Below are 18,382 nucleotides of genomic sequence, written 5' to 3' on the forward strand. Positions count from 1 at the left end.
CGTTATTGTGATATTTCTGTGAATTTCACATTTAGAACATGATGAAAATACATCAAATTTAGTTTTTGTGTATGTGCATATACAGGGTGGGCCATTTATATGGACACACCTTAATAAAATGGTAATGGTTGGTGATATTATTGTCCTGTTTGTGTATGTGAGGGGGCAAACTTTTCAAGATGGGTGGTGACTATGGTGGCCATTCAGAAGTTGGCCATCTTAGATCCAACTTTTGTTTTTTTAAAAGGAAGAAGGTCATCTGACCCATCAAACTTAATACAGATACTGCATAGGCTTCCAGAATCTATAGTTTCAGGTGCTGCACATCTTGTACGTTCACCTCATTGACAACAAAGATAGTGGGGCCATTCTTCATCAATGGAAACCTCAAAGCCTCTGGATATTTGAAGTTGCTACATGATGATGTGTTTCCCTCCTTATGCACTGAAGCTGGCACGTTCCCTGAGTTTTTCCAGCAAGATGGTGCACCACCACATTATGGGTGTCAGGACCAAGCATTCCTAGATGAACAGTTTCCTGAACAGTGGATTGGTCATCGTGGGCCAGTTGAATGGCCTTCAAGGTCTCCTGATCTGACCCCCTTAGACTTTTATTTTTGGGGTCATCTAAGGGCAATTGTCTTTGGTGTGACGATACAAGATGTGCAGCACCTAAAGCTATGAATACTAGAAGCCTGTGCTAGCATTTCTCCTGCGGTGTTGCTATCAGTGTGTAAAGATTGTGGGAAGAGGGTTGCAATGACAGTCCAACACAATGGTCAGCACATTCAACACATTTTATAAGTAGTCAGAAAGTTGTAAACAACTTATGAAAGAATAAAGTAACGTTAAACCAAGCACACCATTGCTTTTCTTGTGAAATTCCCAATAAGTTTAATGTGTCAAATGACCCTCTTTCTATTGAAAAAACAAAAGTTGGATCCAAGATGGCCGTCTTTAAAATGTTTACCATGATCACCACCCATTTTGAAAAGTTTGCCCCCTCACATATACTAATGTGCCACAAACAGGACGTTAATATAGCCAACAATTCCCATTTTATTAAGGTGTGTCCATATAAATCGCCCACCCTGTAGAACATTTAACAAAAAGACCTCATAAACTCTGCGTACCCGGTAACGGGTCTGTGATGTAATTTGCTTCCGCATTCTTTAAATTTTAAAGGTCTGACCTGGCCTAACACCCTCATAAGTTATCTCATCAGTTGAAATCCAATAACTTTTGCATAGATTATGACGTGCAGCAACCACTAAAATTAATTACAGCAACCTAGACTACACAGAGTACCACAGGTACATTTTCAAATTTGAGATAACAAAAAAAGTGCCTTTTTTTGCAGGGGTTAATTATAACATAGACAACATATAAAGTTATTTTTAATCCCTTTCAACAGTGTTTTATGAAAATGCAAAGGGTTTTCTTTCAAATGATACCAAACACCTGTGCATGTGGATTTAGGAAGCTTCTAAATTTGGGTAGGCAAAATCCAGGCGGAAACCTCAAAGAAGCACTTGACTTACAAACTGGTCTTCAGTATCTTAAGTCATCATTTTTTATTGTTCATTGCTTAATACGATGAATAAAAATGTGATGGTGGCTCATTTTTCTTAACCTAATAAAAAAAATTACATTAATACTTATTTCAATAATTCATTCATTAATTTTTCTTCGGTTTAGTTTATTATTTATCAGGGGTCGCCAGAGCGGAATGAACCGCCAACTATTCCAGCATATGTTTTAAACCTTATATTCATAACCCAGTACTGGGAAATACCCATACACACTAATTTACACTCATACACACACTACAGCTAATTGGGTTTATTTAATTCACTATAGCACATGTGTTTGAACTGTGGGTAAAACCGGAGCACCCGGAGGAAACCCACGCCAACACAGGGAGCAGTTGCAGACTTAAGGTAAGCAGTCACTGACGGCCCCGGGGTATTAGGGTGCCCCAAACAATGCCAAGAAGCCTAAATTAATCATATAGCTCTTTTATTAATTTTCTTTTGCATGTTGTAAAATCTATAATCATTAAGATTTTAACATTATAACTTCTTTTAAAAACCTGGGTCCCCCATGAATAGTGGAACGTTCCTTCCATACCGCACATGCAAATATATTAAAATCACAAATATGGTTAATTTACCCCACATATAGTTTGTGAACTTGGCTTTTTTATTTATTAATTGATTGCATTTCATTTTACATCATGAGATAAAGATTCCACTTAAAATATATTTTTTAACGTGCAGTTTATTTACGAAAAAAATCAAATAAAGAAACTTTAGAAGAAAAAATATCTATAGAGAAAGAGAATGTTTTGAGTTTCAGTGCTAGGGCCTCATACCTGGAGTTGCTTAGAGCCCCAAAATCACTAAGTCTGCCCCTGACGGTGAGAACATGCAAACTCTACACAGAAAAGCCAACTGGTCCAGCCGGGACTCCAACCAGCAACCTTCTTGCTAGGAGGCGATGGTGCTAACCACTGAGCCACCGTGCCACTCTAATTCAAAAAATAAAAAGTGTATTTATATATTATTTCCATTGCTGCAAATTAAAAGTTAAAACAAAAATGTGTTAAAATGCAAAATAACTTTGTTATTAAACAATAAATGGGATCACACGACAATTAAGTGCATTTTGAATATTTGCTGTTGTATGTACTGGTTATACTGCACAATATTTAATAAATAATATGCTTAAAGTCATTTCAAAGCCTCACATTATTTCCGAGACCTTAGTTTTGGTGCAAGAAAGCCCCTGCAGGGCCTCATTTTTGTTAAACGTGTGTGATGATTTCGCTTGCTTATATATTCAGACTAAAATAGTCATTCAGTATTCCCTATTGCATGCGCAGCGTGGCCCTTTCATCAATGAAATAGTGCTAATATGTGATGGTTTTTCTGCCTCCTGAAGATGACTTGCAGTTAAGGCAGTTTTTTGATATGACATAATAGCATAGAAAATAATGGAGGTATTGACTGTTCCCTGCCTTTGCAGATTGAGAAGTCAATGTGGTCCCGCAGAAGCCTCAGGAAGATTGAAATTGACACCTTGCGCCTGTTCGAGCTGTTTGGAGTAAAAGAGACGGTCAACAGTGGCAGCTTGGAGTCCAACAGTACTATAGAAATCATGCTGAATTCAAAGATCGCCCACAATTTCAGTAAGTACAGTCACAAAATGACTTTTGCTGCTTGTTCAAACTACTTAGGTAAATTAAGTTAAAACAATCCAATTCTTACATTTTTTTTTTGGGGGGGGGGGGGGGGGCAACTTAATTGTTTTATGTTTAATCCACTTAAATTTGCTAAATTGATTAAGTTAACTTAATACATTTGTGTTGGGACAACATGAAAGAATCATGTGGAACCCAGCAATTTTTACAGTGTACCACACAACTCTATGTATCCATAGATCCATATTTTAATCCAAAATGACAATGTTTTGACCATGCAAGCTGCCAAATGCTTAATAATGGTCATAATATCCACATTATTGCTATGTCCATGATGCTTAAAGTAAATTGTGGAAGTAACGTCTTTTAAGCTGTAAACAATCTGTGAAATTTAGGGCTGTGCAATATTAAAGACAAATGTGATAGTGTGATAAATATGGAGATATTCGATATGCGATACTATATTAAAAAAAAAAAGTTTGTTTTGTTAACTTGATGCTTTACAGTACAATTTATAAATAATATTGCTAAATAATGCTAAATAATAATAATAATAATAATAATAATAAAGCTAAATAATGTGATATTCGATAAGCGATACTTTATTTTAACACTACAATTTTTTTTTTAAGTAAGCAGCCAGTTTTACTAAATAATAATGCTAAATAATGCTAAATAATAATAATAATATTGCTAAATAATGCAATGTTTGATGTGCGATACAATATTGAAAACAAAAAAAATTGAACCAACATGTTTTACGATGTTTTACACCACAATTTCTAAATAATAATTCTAAATAATAATAATAATAATAATAATAGAGAAAAATCAATTATATTTGATAAGCGATACTAAATATTTTCACTACAATTTTTTAAATTGAGCAGCCATGTTTTACTAAATAATATGCTTAATAATAATAATAATAATAATAATAATACTATTGCTAGATAATGTAATAAATTATATGTGATGCTATATTTAAAGATAATGTTTTCACCAACATGTTTTACATTGTTTTACACCCCAATTTCTAAGTAATAATGCTAAATAATAATAATAATAATAGAGCTAAATAAAGCGATATTCGATAAGCCATACTATATTTTTACACTACAATTTTTGATATTGAGCAGCCATGTTTTGCTAAATGATAATGCTAAATATTGATAATAATGTTGCTAAATAATGCGATATTCAATATGAAATACTATATTTAAAAAATGTTTTAACCAACATGTTTTAAAATGTTTTACACTACAGTTTCTAAATAATATTGCTAAATAATTCTAAATAATTCTAAATAATAATAATAACAATGCGATATTCGATAAGCGATGCTATATTTTTACACTACAATTTTTAAAATTGAACAGCCATGTTTTCTAAATAATAATGCTAAATAATAATAATAATAATAACATATGATCTGAATAATGCAATATTTTATAGGTGATACTATATTTTTACTACAATTTCTGAAATTAAGCAGCCATGTTTAAATAATAATGCTAAATAATGCTAAATAACAATAATATTGCAAAAAAATGCGATATTTGATATGCGATACTATATTTAAAAATTTATCTTGATAATAATAATAATAATAATTAAGATAATAATAATAATAGTAATAGTAGAGCTAAATAATATGATATTTGGTAAGTGATACTATATTTTTACAATACAATTTTTGAGATTGAGCAGCTATGATTTACTAAATAATAATGCTAAATATTAATATTAATAATAATAATAATAATAATAATAATAATAATATATTAATAATAATATTGCTAAATATTGCAATATTCAATGTGCAATATGATATTTAAAAAAAATTACATGTTAAAAAAAGCAACATGTTTTACACTACACTTTTTTTTTTTTTTAAAGAGCAGCCATGTTTTACTGTTGCTTAAAACAAATCATGCATTTGAAAAGGGTAAACAATAAAAGAGAGAATAAAAATCACTGCAACTTTGCTACACTGATATACTGTCGTTTTTTCATCTTAAAAAATAAAACAAATAAGACTTTCTCTTATTTCTCTTATTATATAAAAGACTGCGCTTTTTTTCCACACAGTTTCGATCTTGTCCAAACAAAAATGAAGTAAATTCCACATGTTCGCAGCAAACACATTGCATAATTTGCTTCTTTCACACAGCGAGACCGTAATCTACCTTTTTTTGCCTACCTGCATTGACTTGTATGCAATCTACTACTAAAATGAATTCCCCGTATGGTGTGAATCCAGCATAGAAGTGTCATTATCGCAGTCTGTTGGTTGAAACAGTGCATTTTGGTGTTGTCATGTGAACTGAGTACGGAGGAAAACTTCTTTTATAAAAATACCTGCGTTTGTGTGATATGGTCTGCGTAGCATATTTCAGAATTGCACAAATGTAAACAGCGCCGACTAGTGGATTTGTCCTTTGAAATGTGCAATGGTTGATAAAAAAAAGCCATGAAATACAGAAATAGCCATAACAGCTTTAAATGGAGATTAAATGTTGACAGATTTTCCTTGTAGTTGAACTATTCCTTTAAAGTTAAAGGATCTCTGCCTTCTGTTGTTGTCTGAAGAGAAATGTCAGGCTGTGTCTGCTTATAAATGCTGTATTTGTTGCTGGACTGGTGGAATCGGTCATAGTGGGTGGTTTATTGATCTCTGTGGGAGGATTAGAGCAGAAACAGAAAAGGGACCATTAAAAACCTCTGGCAGATTGACTTTGAATAACAATACATCTGACAAAAACAACTCACACATAGTTTAGTTGTCACATAGATTCTAAAGTTGGACAACAGTCTGAGTTGAAAAGCAAGCTTGTTCGCAGACAACAACACTGATTACTCTGTAGGAGAGAATTGCTTCTTGCGGTTATTTATTTATTAGTGCTGTTTTATTACAGGCTAAACTCACTGTTAGTATTGTTATCCTTCCTCACAATACAGGTTTCTAAAACAAAATACAGCAGTTTTAAAGCAGTTAGAAATGGAGCTGGCAGATTACAAAGAGATAGAATCCTTTTAGCCTACTTAGAAGATTCTAGTTCTAGAAGTTTGTAATGTATGAATGTAGTTTCAATGTTTTTGGATTTGTTTTTGAGAATACACACAGTTGAGCCAAAAAGTCTAATTCACACATTGAAAATCAAAACAATATTTAAAGCTGGAAACAAACTGCTTCTGCATGAAAACCTAGAAAATAAATGACAAGTGCGCAGCATATCCAGCATATGCTTTGCACAGCAGATGCCCTTCCAGCTGCAACCCAGTACTGGGAAACACTCACACACTTGGACATTCACACGAATACACTATGGTCAATTTAGTTTATTTAATTCACCTATTGTGCTAGTCTTTAGACTGTTGGGGAAATCGGCGCACCCGGAGTAAACCCACGCCAACACGAGGAGAACATGCAAACTCCACACGGAAATGCCAACTGGCCCAGCAGGGACTCGAACCAGAAACCTTCCTGCTGTGAAGCGACAGTTCTTACCGCTGAGCCACCGTGCCTCCCTGCGTTGTTTTTAATTAAAGATAAAGTACTTCAGATTCAGTTTTTGAAATGAATTGTTGATAGAAATAAAATACAATCAAATACTGTAGTATGAAATACAAAACTATTAAATAAAATAAGACATTGCCTTAGCATCCGGCTGAAATCAAAACCAGTTTTAGTTGCTAAATATAAAGGTAAAAGTTAAATAAAAGTGTCAATTAAATTATTCAATTCAAATTACATAAAAAATTATAAAAATAAATAAACAAAAATAGAATTGTAAATTTCCTTACCTAACTGAAATTAAAAATCATTTTAATTGCTAAATCTAAAGCTATACTAACAAAATTAAGTGAAATAAATAACAGAACAAACAATCTAATAAAAATGTCAATTAAATTCTTAAATTCAAACGAAATTATATTTTAAAAAATATATTAAAAAGCTTATTTGACAATAAAACCTAAAAATAATATATTTTACATAAAATATATTTAATTAACATATATAATTAAGATATATTGAATAAAAGCAGATAAAAATTACTATAATAGTGTATACATAATCAAATACCTGATATTGATCACTGAAATTATAAGTTTTACTTAAACTACATTTTTTAAAAGGAAACTACAGTAGTGCATTTTATTTTAACCCTCCTGCTTACAGGATTTGCCTTTGAAAATATCAAGGCTAGACAGAACAAACTCTCAAAAACCACCCCAGAAAATATCTCAGCCAGATGAATCTGAACACATCAGAGAACACATCTCTGAAAGCTACAACTAGGTGGCAGTGTTGCATCAACCTGACAGGTGCGCTGCTGAGAAATTGCAGCAAAACAAAAAGTTACTGCAACAATCCTGTGCCCTCCGAGTGATGCTCAAGCATAAAATATGTTGATTCATCACACTTGGCTTCAAGTGTTCTGTTGAAAACAACTCTTTGTGATGCATGTTTCCCAGAAACCAAGCTCTGTTGTGGATAATAAGCGTGTTGATGTTCTCTTAAGCTCTTCAGAGGAAGCGTACACTTTGAGCTTGTTTATTTGTGCGTAATTTTGCTTGTTTTTTTGTTGCTCTTCACTTTTTACTTGATTTTTTAAATATTAAAAGTAGGTTTTTGTGATCTCTCCTACTGTATTAATATTTCAAGCATCCCTAGAAATGATACAAACACATTGAGGCCATTGTGCTCGGATGTTGGATTCCAACAATAAAACAAGCACAAGTTCCCGTCGCTTGAAACCTCATTCAGAGACGTTTCAAGAAAGCTATTTATTTTTACGAATTTCACTTTTTAGTTTTTTATTCAAGCAATTCACAGAGACCTAAATCAAGGCCTCGTCTGCTCAGGAAGAAAAGAGATGGGATTTCAAAAGCAAGCAAATCTGAATCTGTAAATCTGAATAATGATATTTTGGAAGAGGACTTGCCAGCAGGAGGAAGTCCAGCTAGAACAGACACTCTTTTTTTTTTTTTTTTTTTTAGAGGATGACATTGTGTAACATGTAAGTCATTGATTGCTACAGTGCCCATAAAGCAGTGGTCATCAAACTTGTTCCTGGAGGGCCGGTGTCCTGCAGATTTTTATCTCTAACCCTAATCAAACACACCTGAACAAGCTAATCAAGGTCTTACAAGGTATACTTGAAACATCCAGGCAGGTGTGTTGAGGCAAGATGGAGCTAAACCCTGCAGGGAAACCGGCCCTCCAGGACCAGGATTGGTGACAAATCAATAATAAAAACAAAAGCAATATTTCTCTGGCCCAGCTCTGGCCCACATAATTAGCTTTTGCTTGGCCCACGTGTTGCAGTGAATTACAGAACATGACTGGACCAAGTCTGGCTTCCAGACAAGGGCCAAATATAGACCCTACTGTACCTGAGCCAAGTCTCAAACAAGTTAATAACCCATAACTGGACATGAACTGGGCCAGATATGTTGGTGTGTGATCACTGCAATGAAATGAATCAACCCTGCATGAAACATTGTGCTTTAGGCATGCTATGGGCATGCTTTTTCTCGAAGCGATCGGGTTGGTCAAATTTATTTATTTTTTTCTATACTCAAAAATAATTAAAATGTATTTTAAATCTGGGCCAAATACTACATCTGACATCTGGCCCAAGATTCGCCTTAAAGATGGTGCCACTTCTGGCAAACCCCGGCCATGTTTCCCACAGTGCCGAATGAATGCCGGCTGTGCTAGCTTTATGCCAAAACTGGGCCAGAATTCTTTGCTACCTGGTATGTTACAGTACCCACATAGCAATATTTCTCTGGCCCAGCTCTGGCCCACACAACCAGCTTTTGCTTGGCCCACATGCTGCAGTTAATTACGGTACATGACTGGACCAAGTCTGGCTTCCTGACAAGGGCCAAACATGGACAATATCTGGGCCAAGTCTCAGCCAAGGCAATAACCCATGGGCCTGAACTGGGCCAGATATGTTGGTTTGTCACGACTGCAATGAAATTGTTAAACCCATGAAGCATTGTGCTTTAGGCACACTATGGGTGTGCTTTTTCTCACAGCAACCGAAGTGGTTGAATTCTTTTCTTTACTCAAAAATAATTTAAATGTATTTAAATTGTTGATCAAGAGGGCGAGGCAGTGGCGCAGTAGGTAGTGGAGTTTGCCTTTGCGTGGGTTTCCTCCGGGTGCTCCGGTTTCCCCCACAGTCCAAAGACATGCGGTACAGGTGAATCTGGTAAGTTAAATTGTTTGTAGTGTATGAGTGTGTGTGTGGATGTTTCCCAGAGATGGGTTGCGGCTGGAAGGGCATCCGCTGCGTAAAAACTTGCTGGATAAGTTGGCGGTTCATTCCGCTGTGGCGACCCCGGATTGATAAAGGGACTAAGCCGACAAGAAAATGAATGAATGAATGAATGTTGGTCACGATAGGCCAAACTTATGTGGCCCGAATATCAATTTTTAACAGTTGGGCCACATACTCATTGTGCTAAGGGCATGCTTTTTCTCGAAGCAACTGGATTGGTAGAATTTTTTCTAAACTCAAAAATAATTAAAATGTATTTAAAATGTGGGTCAAGATAGGCCAAACTTATGTGGCCCACATATAAATTTTTAACACTTGGGCCAAATGCTACACCTGACAACTGGCCCAAGCCTTATGTGCCACCTTAAAGACAGTGCCACTTCTGTTAAACCCTGGCCATGTTTGGCCCAAATGCTGTATGCCAGTGCCGAATGAATGCCTGCTGATCTAGCTTTATGCCAAATCTGGGCCAGAATCTTTTCCTACCTGGGAAGTTACATAGCAATATTTCTCTGGCCCAGACAATCAGCTTTTGCTTGGCCCACATACCGCAATGAATTATGGTACATGACTGGATCAAGTCTGGCTTCCAGACAAAGGCCAAACATGGACAATATCTAGGCCAAGTCTCAGCCAAGGCAATAATCAATGGGCCTGAACTGGACTATTTACATATATAGTTATGTTGTTGTGTCATCACTGCAATCAAATTGATAAACTCATAAAGCCTTGTGCTTTAAGCACACTATGGGTGTGCTTCTACTCGAAGCAACTGGATTGGTTGAATTTTTTCTTTACTCAAAAATACTTTAAATGGATTTTAAATTGTGGTCATGATAGGCCAAACTTGCGTGACCCACATATCAACATTTAACATCTGGGCCAAATACTACATTTGACTTCTGGCCCAAGTCTTGTGTGCCGCCTTAAAGACGGTTCCACCTCTGTCAAACCCAGTGCATGCTGTATGCCAGTGCCGGATGAATGCCTGCTGTGCCAGCTTTATGCCAAGCGCCAGTTTTCTTTGCTACATGGGTAGTTTGGTTGACAGGATGATGTCCAATGGTATCCTTCAGGAACAGCCATAAAGGAGGTTGATGTGATGAATTTGTTACCTTCGAGTGTGCATTAGCTTGGGCAACCTAAAAAACTTGAGTTTTCTGTTTGAGTTTACAAACATGATGTTAGATATAGTGGTTACATTTTGTTAATGAATCCAGCTATGAAGTTTAACAGTAAGCTTACACACAGAGAAATTGATGTTTCCCCATTCAGAGAGATAGGAACTTCTCTTCACTTGCATGCCCGAGAGGCGTTTCAAAGATGGCTGCCGAGTGAAATGACTTGCCTTAAAGGGACTCTGCTAAAATGCATTTAAAGCATTTTCTCTGAAAGCATTTTTTATGAAGTTCAAGTTTTAGTTTTTTTCTACCAAAGCACTTTCTAGAAGCATTTTCAAAGAATTTCAATAACATTTTTTTTTTCAGAGCTTCACAGATCAGTAAACCAAGGCCTCGTCTGCCTATGAAGAAAAAAAGATTTGATTTCAAAACAAAGTAAATCTAAATCCATATTCTTATAATTTTTTTGTGTGTCTTGTACTGTCTAAAATGCACTTAAAACTTCATTCAAAGTTGACTTTTCCTTGAAAACATGTTTGGCAAACTGCACTTTTTAAAAAAATTTCACCTAAGCAGTTCACAAAGAAATAAACCAAGGCACCGTCAGCTCACCAAGTAAAAAGATCAGATTTCAAAAGGGAGTGAATCTGATCAGCTCACCAAGTCAGCTCACCCAGTAAAAATATCATATTTCAAAAGGGAGTGAATCTGTTGCCCACCTTAAGACTTGTTTACAGGAAGAATGGGACAAAATTACACCTGAAACACTTCATCACTTGGTGTCTTCAGTCCCTAAATGTCCATTAAGTGTTGTGCAAAGGAATGGCAACATTGCAAAGTAGTAAATGCTTTACTGTTCTAGAGCTGTAATCGGAATTCGGCCCGAGCCCGACAGCTACATTTTGATTGACAGCTTTATAAGCCCGAACCCATTTATAGCCCGACATTATTCAAATGTGCACAGGCACACAGCTCTATTGCCTTTTTTCAAGAATGAGTCATTTATATGTTTTAACATAATTTATTAGTAACAAACATAGACTAAAGGCCTCTTGGAAGTTAGAACAAAGAAATTAAATAAGTCCTCTGTAACGTCTTAACATCTCAGCACTCTAAATAAGCCTGGGTACATAGGCTACACTTAGCCTTTAAATTGGCCAACAAACCAATAAAAAATAAGTCTTTCCTAATAAATTAAATTAAAATAAATTCAAAATTATGACGGGTATTTGGCAATAACAAAATTAAGATAAAGGCTCTGCGCGATTTGTTTCAGCAATTCTCTTCACAATCTATAATTAAGGCGACAATGAAGCTGAATATTAAAAGAAAAGCCTAATGCCAACATAAGCCTATATACTGTGTCTACATTATGATTTTGTGGCTTAATTAATATTTATTTATAATTAAAAAATGTACTCACCAAGATTAGGCTAGGTGTTTTTTGTGGAGGAACATTGAATCCACTGTAAATGGGTTTTAGCGCAGTCCTGCGCTCAGGATGGTGCGTCCTGTAGCACTGAACACCCTTTCACTGCTGCTGCTCTAGGCCGAGATGCACAGTTCTGACCTGGACTTTTTAGTAGGATTGTTTGTTCATCTTTTACCAACCAAGAACATTCATTTAATTTTCCATGACAGCAGTTTCAATGTAGCGAGTGGCCTCGTCACCTTCCCTGTCAGCTTGCTGTGCTGTTTAGCGCCCTACCGTAGTACGCAGTGTATGAGCGACCGCCGAAATACCTTTGCGGCTAGAATGACAGGTTCTTTCTGAACTGGTGGCTGGCTTGACCACAGTCAAATTTCTTTCTTTTTGACTTCTCTGTCATCTTTTGTTTCACCTTTGCAGGGAGGGAATTTAATGTTGTAACAAATGATTTAATTACTTTCTCGCGCTAATCGAAATGCATCACATGACTGTTCGTTTACTGTGCAAGCCAAGCCCAGCCAGAAAATAAACCCGAACCTACCCGAACCCGTAGGGTCCCATTGGGTTCAGGCAAAGATCTTCAGCTCTATACTGTTCCAACTGTTTTTTAAAATGTGTCGCAAGAACAAAAATTTGAATATGTGTTTATTTTGAAAAAAATAATAATAAAAAATCATGAGGAGCATATTAAATAATGTTTTTTTATTGTCTGCAATGGAATCAAAGTATGTTTAAAAAGTCAAAATAAGTTTAGAAATCACTACTTTCTTTTTAGTTGCATTTTCCATACTGTCCCGACTTTTTCTGATTTAGGGTTGTAGAAATAAAAGCTAAATGTTTGTGTCTCTTGGACTATCTAAAATGCACTTAAAAAGTCATTAAGAGTTTTTCCATGAAAACATGTTCGACAAACTTCACATTTTATTTTTAATTTTCACCTAAGCCCTTCACAAAGAAGTAAACCAAGGCCTCGTCAGCTCAAGAAGAAAAGAGATCGGATTTCAAAAGCGAGTGAATCTGAATCTGTAAATCTGAACAATGAAGACAGCAGCAGCAGCAAACAGCTGTGAGTTTCTAACACAGGTGCCTCAATTAGGGAGGCGTATGAAAAATGCATGGCACCCTACTAGCCTGTGCGTCAGCTTTCTCTTCCCTTCCAAGTGTCCTCTTCCTCATCCCTGTGTCTCTGACAAGTTGCGGCGGTAGGCAATCAGGGCCCAGAGCAACCCCCAGGCAATTTATCTCTCAGCCAGCCTAACACGAAGGGGCAAAGGGCTACAGAGCTCGGCAAAATGATAATGCCTCCTCAGATGAATATTGCATGTTGATCAGTAATAACTCAGGCAGAAAACTCCCCCGACTGCATGAAAAAGGATAGAGAATTGTCGGGTGATTGAGCTCTTCGGTTGTGGCATGCCCATCGCATGCACATCTACTATATCTGTATTATAAAATGCATTGTTTATGTATCTGAAGCATAGCATTGCATTGCATAGTGAAGGTTAGAGATGTTATGCCTTCATTATTCCATATATTTATTCCACAGACGCACTGTAGCAGACACAGCTTAAAGTTGCTCTGAAAAATAGTGATGGAGGATTTATGGGATTGCGCATTTCAACTTGTCTCAGGTGAATTGGGTTTTCGTTTGTAAGTAGTATAGTTTTGGTTAAACTTTACCACCCCTCAAATGGAAAAATAAACAAAATGATTAGGAGATCATAGCTCGGAGGGATTGTTTTTGTAATTTAGTGGTCTGAATGGTCATTATTAGATTTGTTCAGAGTGTCTAGAACAAACTAGTAACCTTTGATTTGACCCACCATCCCTTCTGAGAAGAGAGGGAGGTTGATGGGGATTGTTTAGAGATTGTCTTTTCAAATCTATTGTAATCTTTTGTTTGCTTTATTGTTAAAAACTAATTAAAGTTAAATGTTTCATTTAAATATTGTAAATTAATCAGATTTAGTTTAAATGTACATACCTGATGGATAGAGGACAATGCAGAGACTTTGGTGAGCAAATCAGGACAAAGACAGATTCAGCTTAAACTCCCATATTATGTTGTTATTGCAATAAGTTATCATTTTAGAAGTTATACTCTAATAATACGATTAGAATTTTTTTTTCATTTTTAAATATTATAAAATAAATTAGGAAACTACCCATAGCAACTTTAATGTAATATAGTTACATATTTACATTCGGCCCACGGCTCATAATGATACTTGTTTTTTGGCCCATTATGTGAAAAAGTTTGGGCACTCCTGGTCTACAGTCAGCATTTATTTTGTGTTTAAAAGAAGTCTAGTTGACATCTAAACATAGACTTCTTGGCTAAAACAATCAGCGAATCAGTGAGAATAGACTTCTGAGAATAGTCCAAATCTAAACTAATACACAGTGCAACAAATGCTTTTCTTAATTGGAGTTTTGGTCTCGTTTCTAGTCAGAATATCTTATACTTAATACTTAAATCAAGAAGCATTTTCTATACAAGCAAAATATTGTCATGTTTTAAGAAATTATATACTAAAATGAGTTTAAGCAAACTCAAGCAAAATAATCTGCCAATGGGCTAAGCAGGTGAAGAGGGTAAAGAGGGTAAAATGCCTTCATCAGAGATCTTCATTTCTAATTTGATGTGACCATTTTTATTTGTTTTATTAATGAGCTACAGCAAACTGGAATTAATGGTTTTAATTAGACATTGTCAGATTTTATAAAATGTAAACACTGTCACTGGACTAAGCAGAAGACATCGGTGAGCAAGTCAAGACAAAAACTTGTGGAACTTCATTTGATTATGAGATTGTTTTTGTTTTTACTGTAATAAGTTCAATGTAAAAAAAAAATTATAAATAAATAAATAAATATATATATATATATATATATATATATATATATATATATATATATATATATATATATATATATATATATATATATATATATATATGCACTTTATTAGTTGATATATGGCAATGTTTCAAGTTATTTTTAAATATTTACTTAATAAATGAGGAAATTACCCATGGTAACTATATTTACCTTCGGTCCACTAGCCTCAATCAAGTTTGTTTTTTGGCTGTTTATAAGAAAAAGTTTGGGCACCCCTGCTTTTGACATTTTTGCTTACCCCAGTGGCAGATTGTTTTGTTTGTTTATGGAAAAACTTTCTTAATTTTAACTTTATGTATAAAATATATAATTAATATGTTAAATAAAAGTTTAAAAGTTTGTGCTTGTTTAGAAATTGCTTCTTGATTTAAAAGTTATTTTGATATTTGGACTAGAAACAAGGCAATACATTTTATGTAAGACAAGCATTTTTTTTGCAGTGCACAGTTGAATGACTGCACATGTAAAGTCTAATCAGTGTTTTTAATATCTAGACGTCTAGTTGATTTTCACTGACAGCCTTAATTAGATCTGTTATAGCCAAGAGGCCAATTATACACACAACTGGTTGGTGTGTATTTTTTGTTTTACCTTCACTTTATAACTAGGAAATTCTAAAGAAGGCAAAGTGAGAAATGCTAAACAAAATAAAAACAATTTTGCTATTAAAAACAAAAATTAGTTCTCAGAACAGATTTGCAATTGCTTCTGTTAAGATTTGGAGACATTTTCGAATCTTTTCAGAACATTAAAAATGTCTGTACTCTTGGTTTTAAAACATTTTTAAAATCATTTTCCAGACATTATTGAACTATTAATGTTATCTGAACTAAATAACCATAACTTAAATTGCTGGGTCCGTCACATTTGAGGGTCTCCTTGAAACATTTCCGTTAGGTTCCGTGCTATTTGCAAGTGTTGTGAGAAAAAACAGCAAGTTTTTGTAAATTGTTTGTGTTGTGAGAAAATGCAGTGCGTTTTTTAAAAATGTGTTTGCATTGTGACGAGTTGCAATACATGTGCTGTCAAATGGATGAAGATCTTTTATCAATTTGTTGAAGTTTTTTGTAATTGCATGTGTTTTCTTAGGGTGATTTCACTAGAGGTGTGAACCTACACTGGTCTCACGGTTTGGTTCGGTTACGATTATCATGATATCGATTATGAGGTTCAATTTGATATCTTGGTGCATCATGATGCACTGGCGATGCTTTCCATACACAGTTTTATATTTTCTTCACATCACAGCAATTCTTGTATTAAAATGTACAAATATATTTATATTTATATACTATTTCTAATACATCTTTGTCCTTTAATACAAACAGTCAGATATATAAACTGTACCTTTAAAAACTCAAATACATGCACAGAACAACATGAGCATTTATAGCAAATAAACTAATATAAATATCTTGCTTTCTGAGCCCTTTCTAGTGAGTTCGTTCTTACACCCCTATTATTGGTCATGCGCTCAACAGAATGAGAATAGGCTGTGATTGACTCTAATGCTCTGGGGCTGATAAACACTGATAAAAAGCAGCCGCGATCACAGCTGATCCATGATAGACGCGTTGGAGAAAACTCTGCACACACGCGCTTGTGTCTGTATCCATAAGTATCGCTGCAACAGCCGAGAGGAGAGGAAAAGTCACGCCAGCAGGTCAAATGGGCGAGAGAAAGAGAGAGAGAAAAGGAGCACTTTCATATCCTCAATTGCAGTGAAGTAGGGGCTTCTGCTGTAAGTGTCAGTGAAAGACTGTCCAGCTCGCCTCCCTTGCCATAGTAAGCTACGGAGACATAGCGCAAATGAGATAAATGACGTCAGTACATAATAACCGGTTATGATAATTACTGAACTGAAACCGAATTGTCCACGTCTGCATCGCGGTGCACCGAAGAAACAATTAATTTTGACACCCTTAGCTTTCACACTAACACTTTTGGTCCACACCCATATTCGCTTGACGTCAAAGTGTGGTACGTTTAGTAGAGTGAACATGTCTTCTGTACTTGGGTGTGCACCCGTAAATCGTACCCGAGTGCGCCTGAAAGAGATAGTCTGGCGTACGGTTCGTACAAACTCTGGGTTCACCTCTGATATGAATGCAATTGTACCAAATAATGGAAGTGAACCGCCAACTGTACAACAAACTATAGTTTTCATAACTTTGTTCATGTGTGTGTCTGCTTATCACCTACCTTGTTGACAAGCGGGACTGACCCAGCGCAAACAGTGAACCAAAAATGGCTTTTGTATACATTGCGTTATATGCAAAATGTTTTTAATGTTTTTTTATTATTATTATTTATTTTTATTTTTTTGCAGCAGATAGACGCAAGTGGCTTTCTGTATTTTGGTTCTGGTAACAAAATAAATAGAATGGCAATAATATGCGGACGTCTCCATTTTGGCCCTTTGCTTTCGTGGCAGTCACCTAGCACAAAACAGCAGCTTGGTGATACAAACATACCGGGGTTCAGAAGGAAAAAAGCCGGTGTGAACACAAACCAACCAAGAAGGTGGCAAGGGACCGACAATCGAACTTGAGTTTGGTCTAGGCAATTGAACCGAGTGTGAAAGCACCCTTAAATTGCAGCACGTTAAGCTCTCTCGACCACCATACTGCTGTCTGTTTAGATGCCTCACTGTGTTTTACAACAGATCCATTATGCTCATTATGACTACTTATTTTCTGTCTTGATATCATTTAGCAAAGGGTATGTCCTAATAATATGACAAACTCAAAGGCTAATTTGCTGCCGGATACTTTTGAGGACTCAGTTGAGGCTTTTAATACAGCCATACAGCCATCATTAGTGCCGTCACTTTTATCCAGAAGTTTTATTGCTCAGAGGTTGCTCTTACATTTCACCTGAGACCTGAAATCTGTTACTTTTAATGGGTTTCTCGGAAAATCTGAGCAGAGTTTTAGACATCTTATTGAGCTTTCACATAAAATACTGTAATACTAGGAGAAAAGGCTTTAGCATTTTTTTTTATCTCCTCTTAGATTATCGTCACTGATGTCTTAGGATATCATTTGTGTGGTATGACTGAAAGTTTGAGACTTGTTTTAAGTTATATAGAAACTAATCTAAGTTTCAGGATTTTTAAGGAGACTCCATTGTGCATTTAGTAGATTTGCGCCCTCTAGTGGATTTGTCATGTGAAACGAGCAACTGTAGACTGTTTATTAGCTGAGTGTGACTTTATTATTACCATTATGTGGATAAGTGGCAAAAAGATCATCCAAGCATGTGTGAAAAGTCGTCTTTGGCGTTAATTTAAAACCAGATGAAATGGTGTTGTACTCGATTGTTTTATGTTCGATCCACTTAATAAAAATTTAATTTTTATTTTAACTTAATTTCTTTATGTTGTTCCAACACAAATCGATTGCGTGTTCCAGCATTTTAACAGTGTGAGG

At 35.4% G+C, this 18,382-nt stretch overlaps 1 protein-coding gene across 2 annotated transcripts in view; it reads left to right on the forward strand.

Moving 5' to 3' along the window:
* LOC101883438 (uncharacterized) overlaps window positions 1-18,382 on the forward strand; it is an 87,724-nt gene that overhangs the window by 13,316 nt on the left and 56,026 nt on the right. Inside the window, exon 8 of one of the 2 annotated variants that reach the window (XM_087307730.1) lies at window positions 3,027-3,189. The exons of the other annotated variant lie outside the window; for it this stretch is intronic. Coding sequence (XP_087163856.1) covers window positions 3,027-3,189 — 163 coding nt within the window. The remainder of the gene's footprint in view (window positions 1-3,026; window positions 3,190-18,382) is intronic. 2 annotated transcript variants of the gene reach the window in all.

This window comes from Danio rerio, chromosome 23 (genome assembly GCF_052040795.2).
Source record: "Danio rerio strain M-AB ecotype USA chromosome 23, GRCz13ab, whole genome shotgun sequence".
NCBI lineage: Eukaryota > Metazoa > Chordata > Actinopteri > Cypriniformes > Danionidae > Danio > Danio rerio.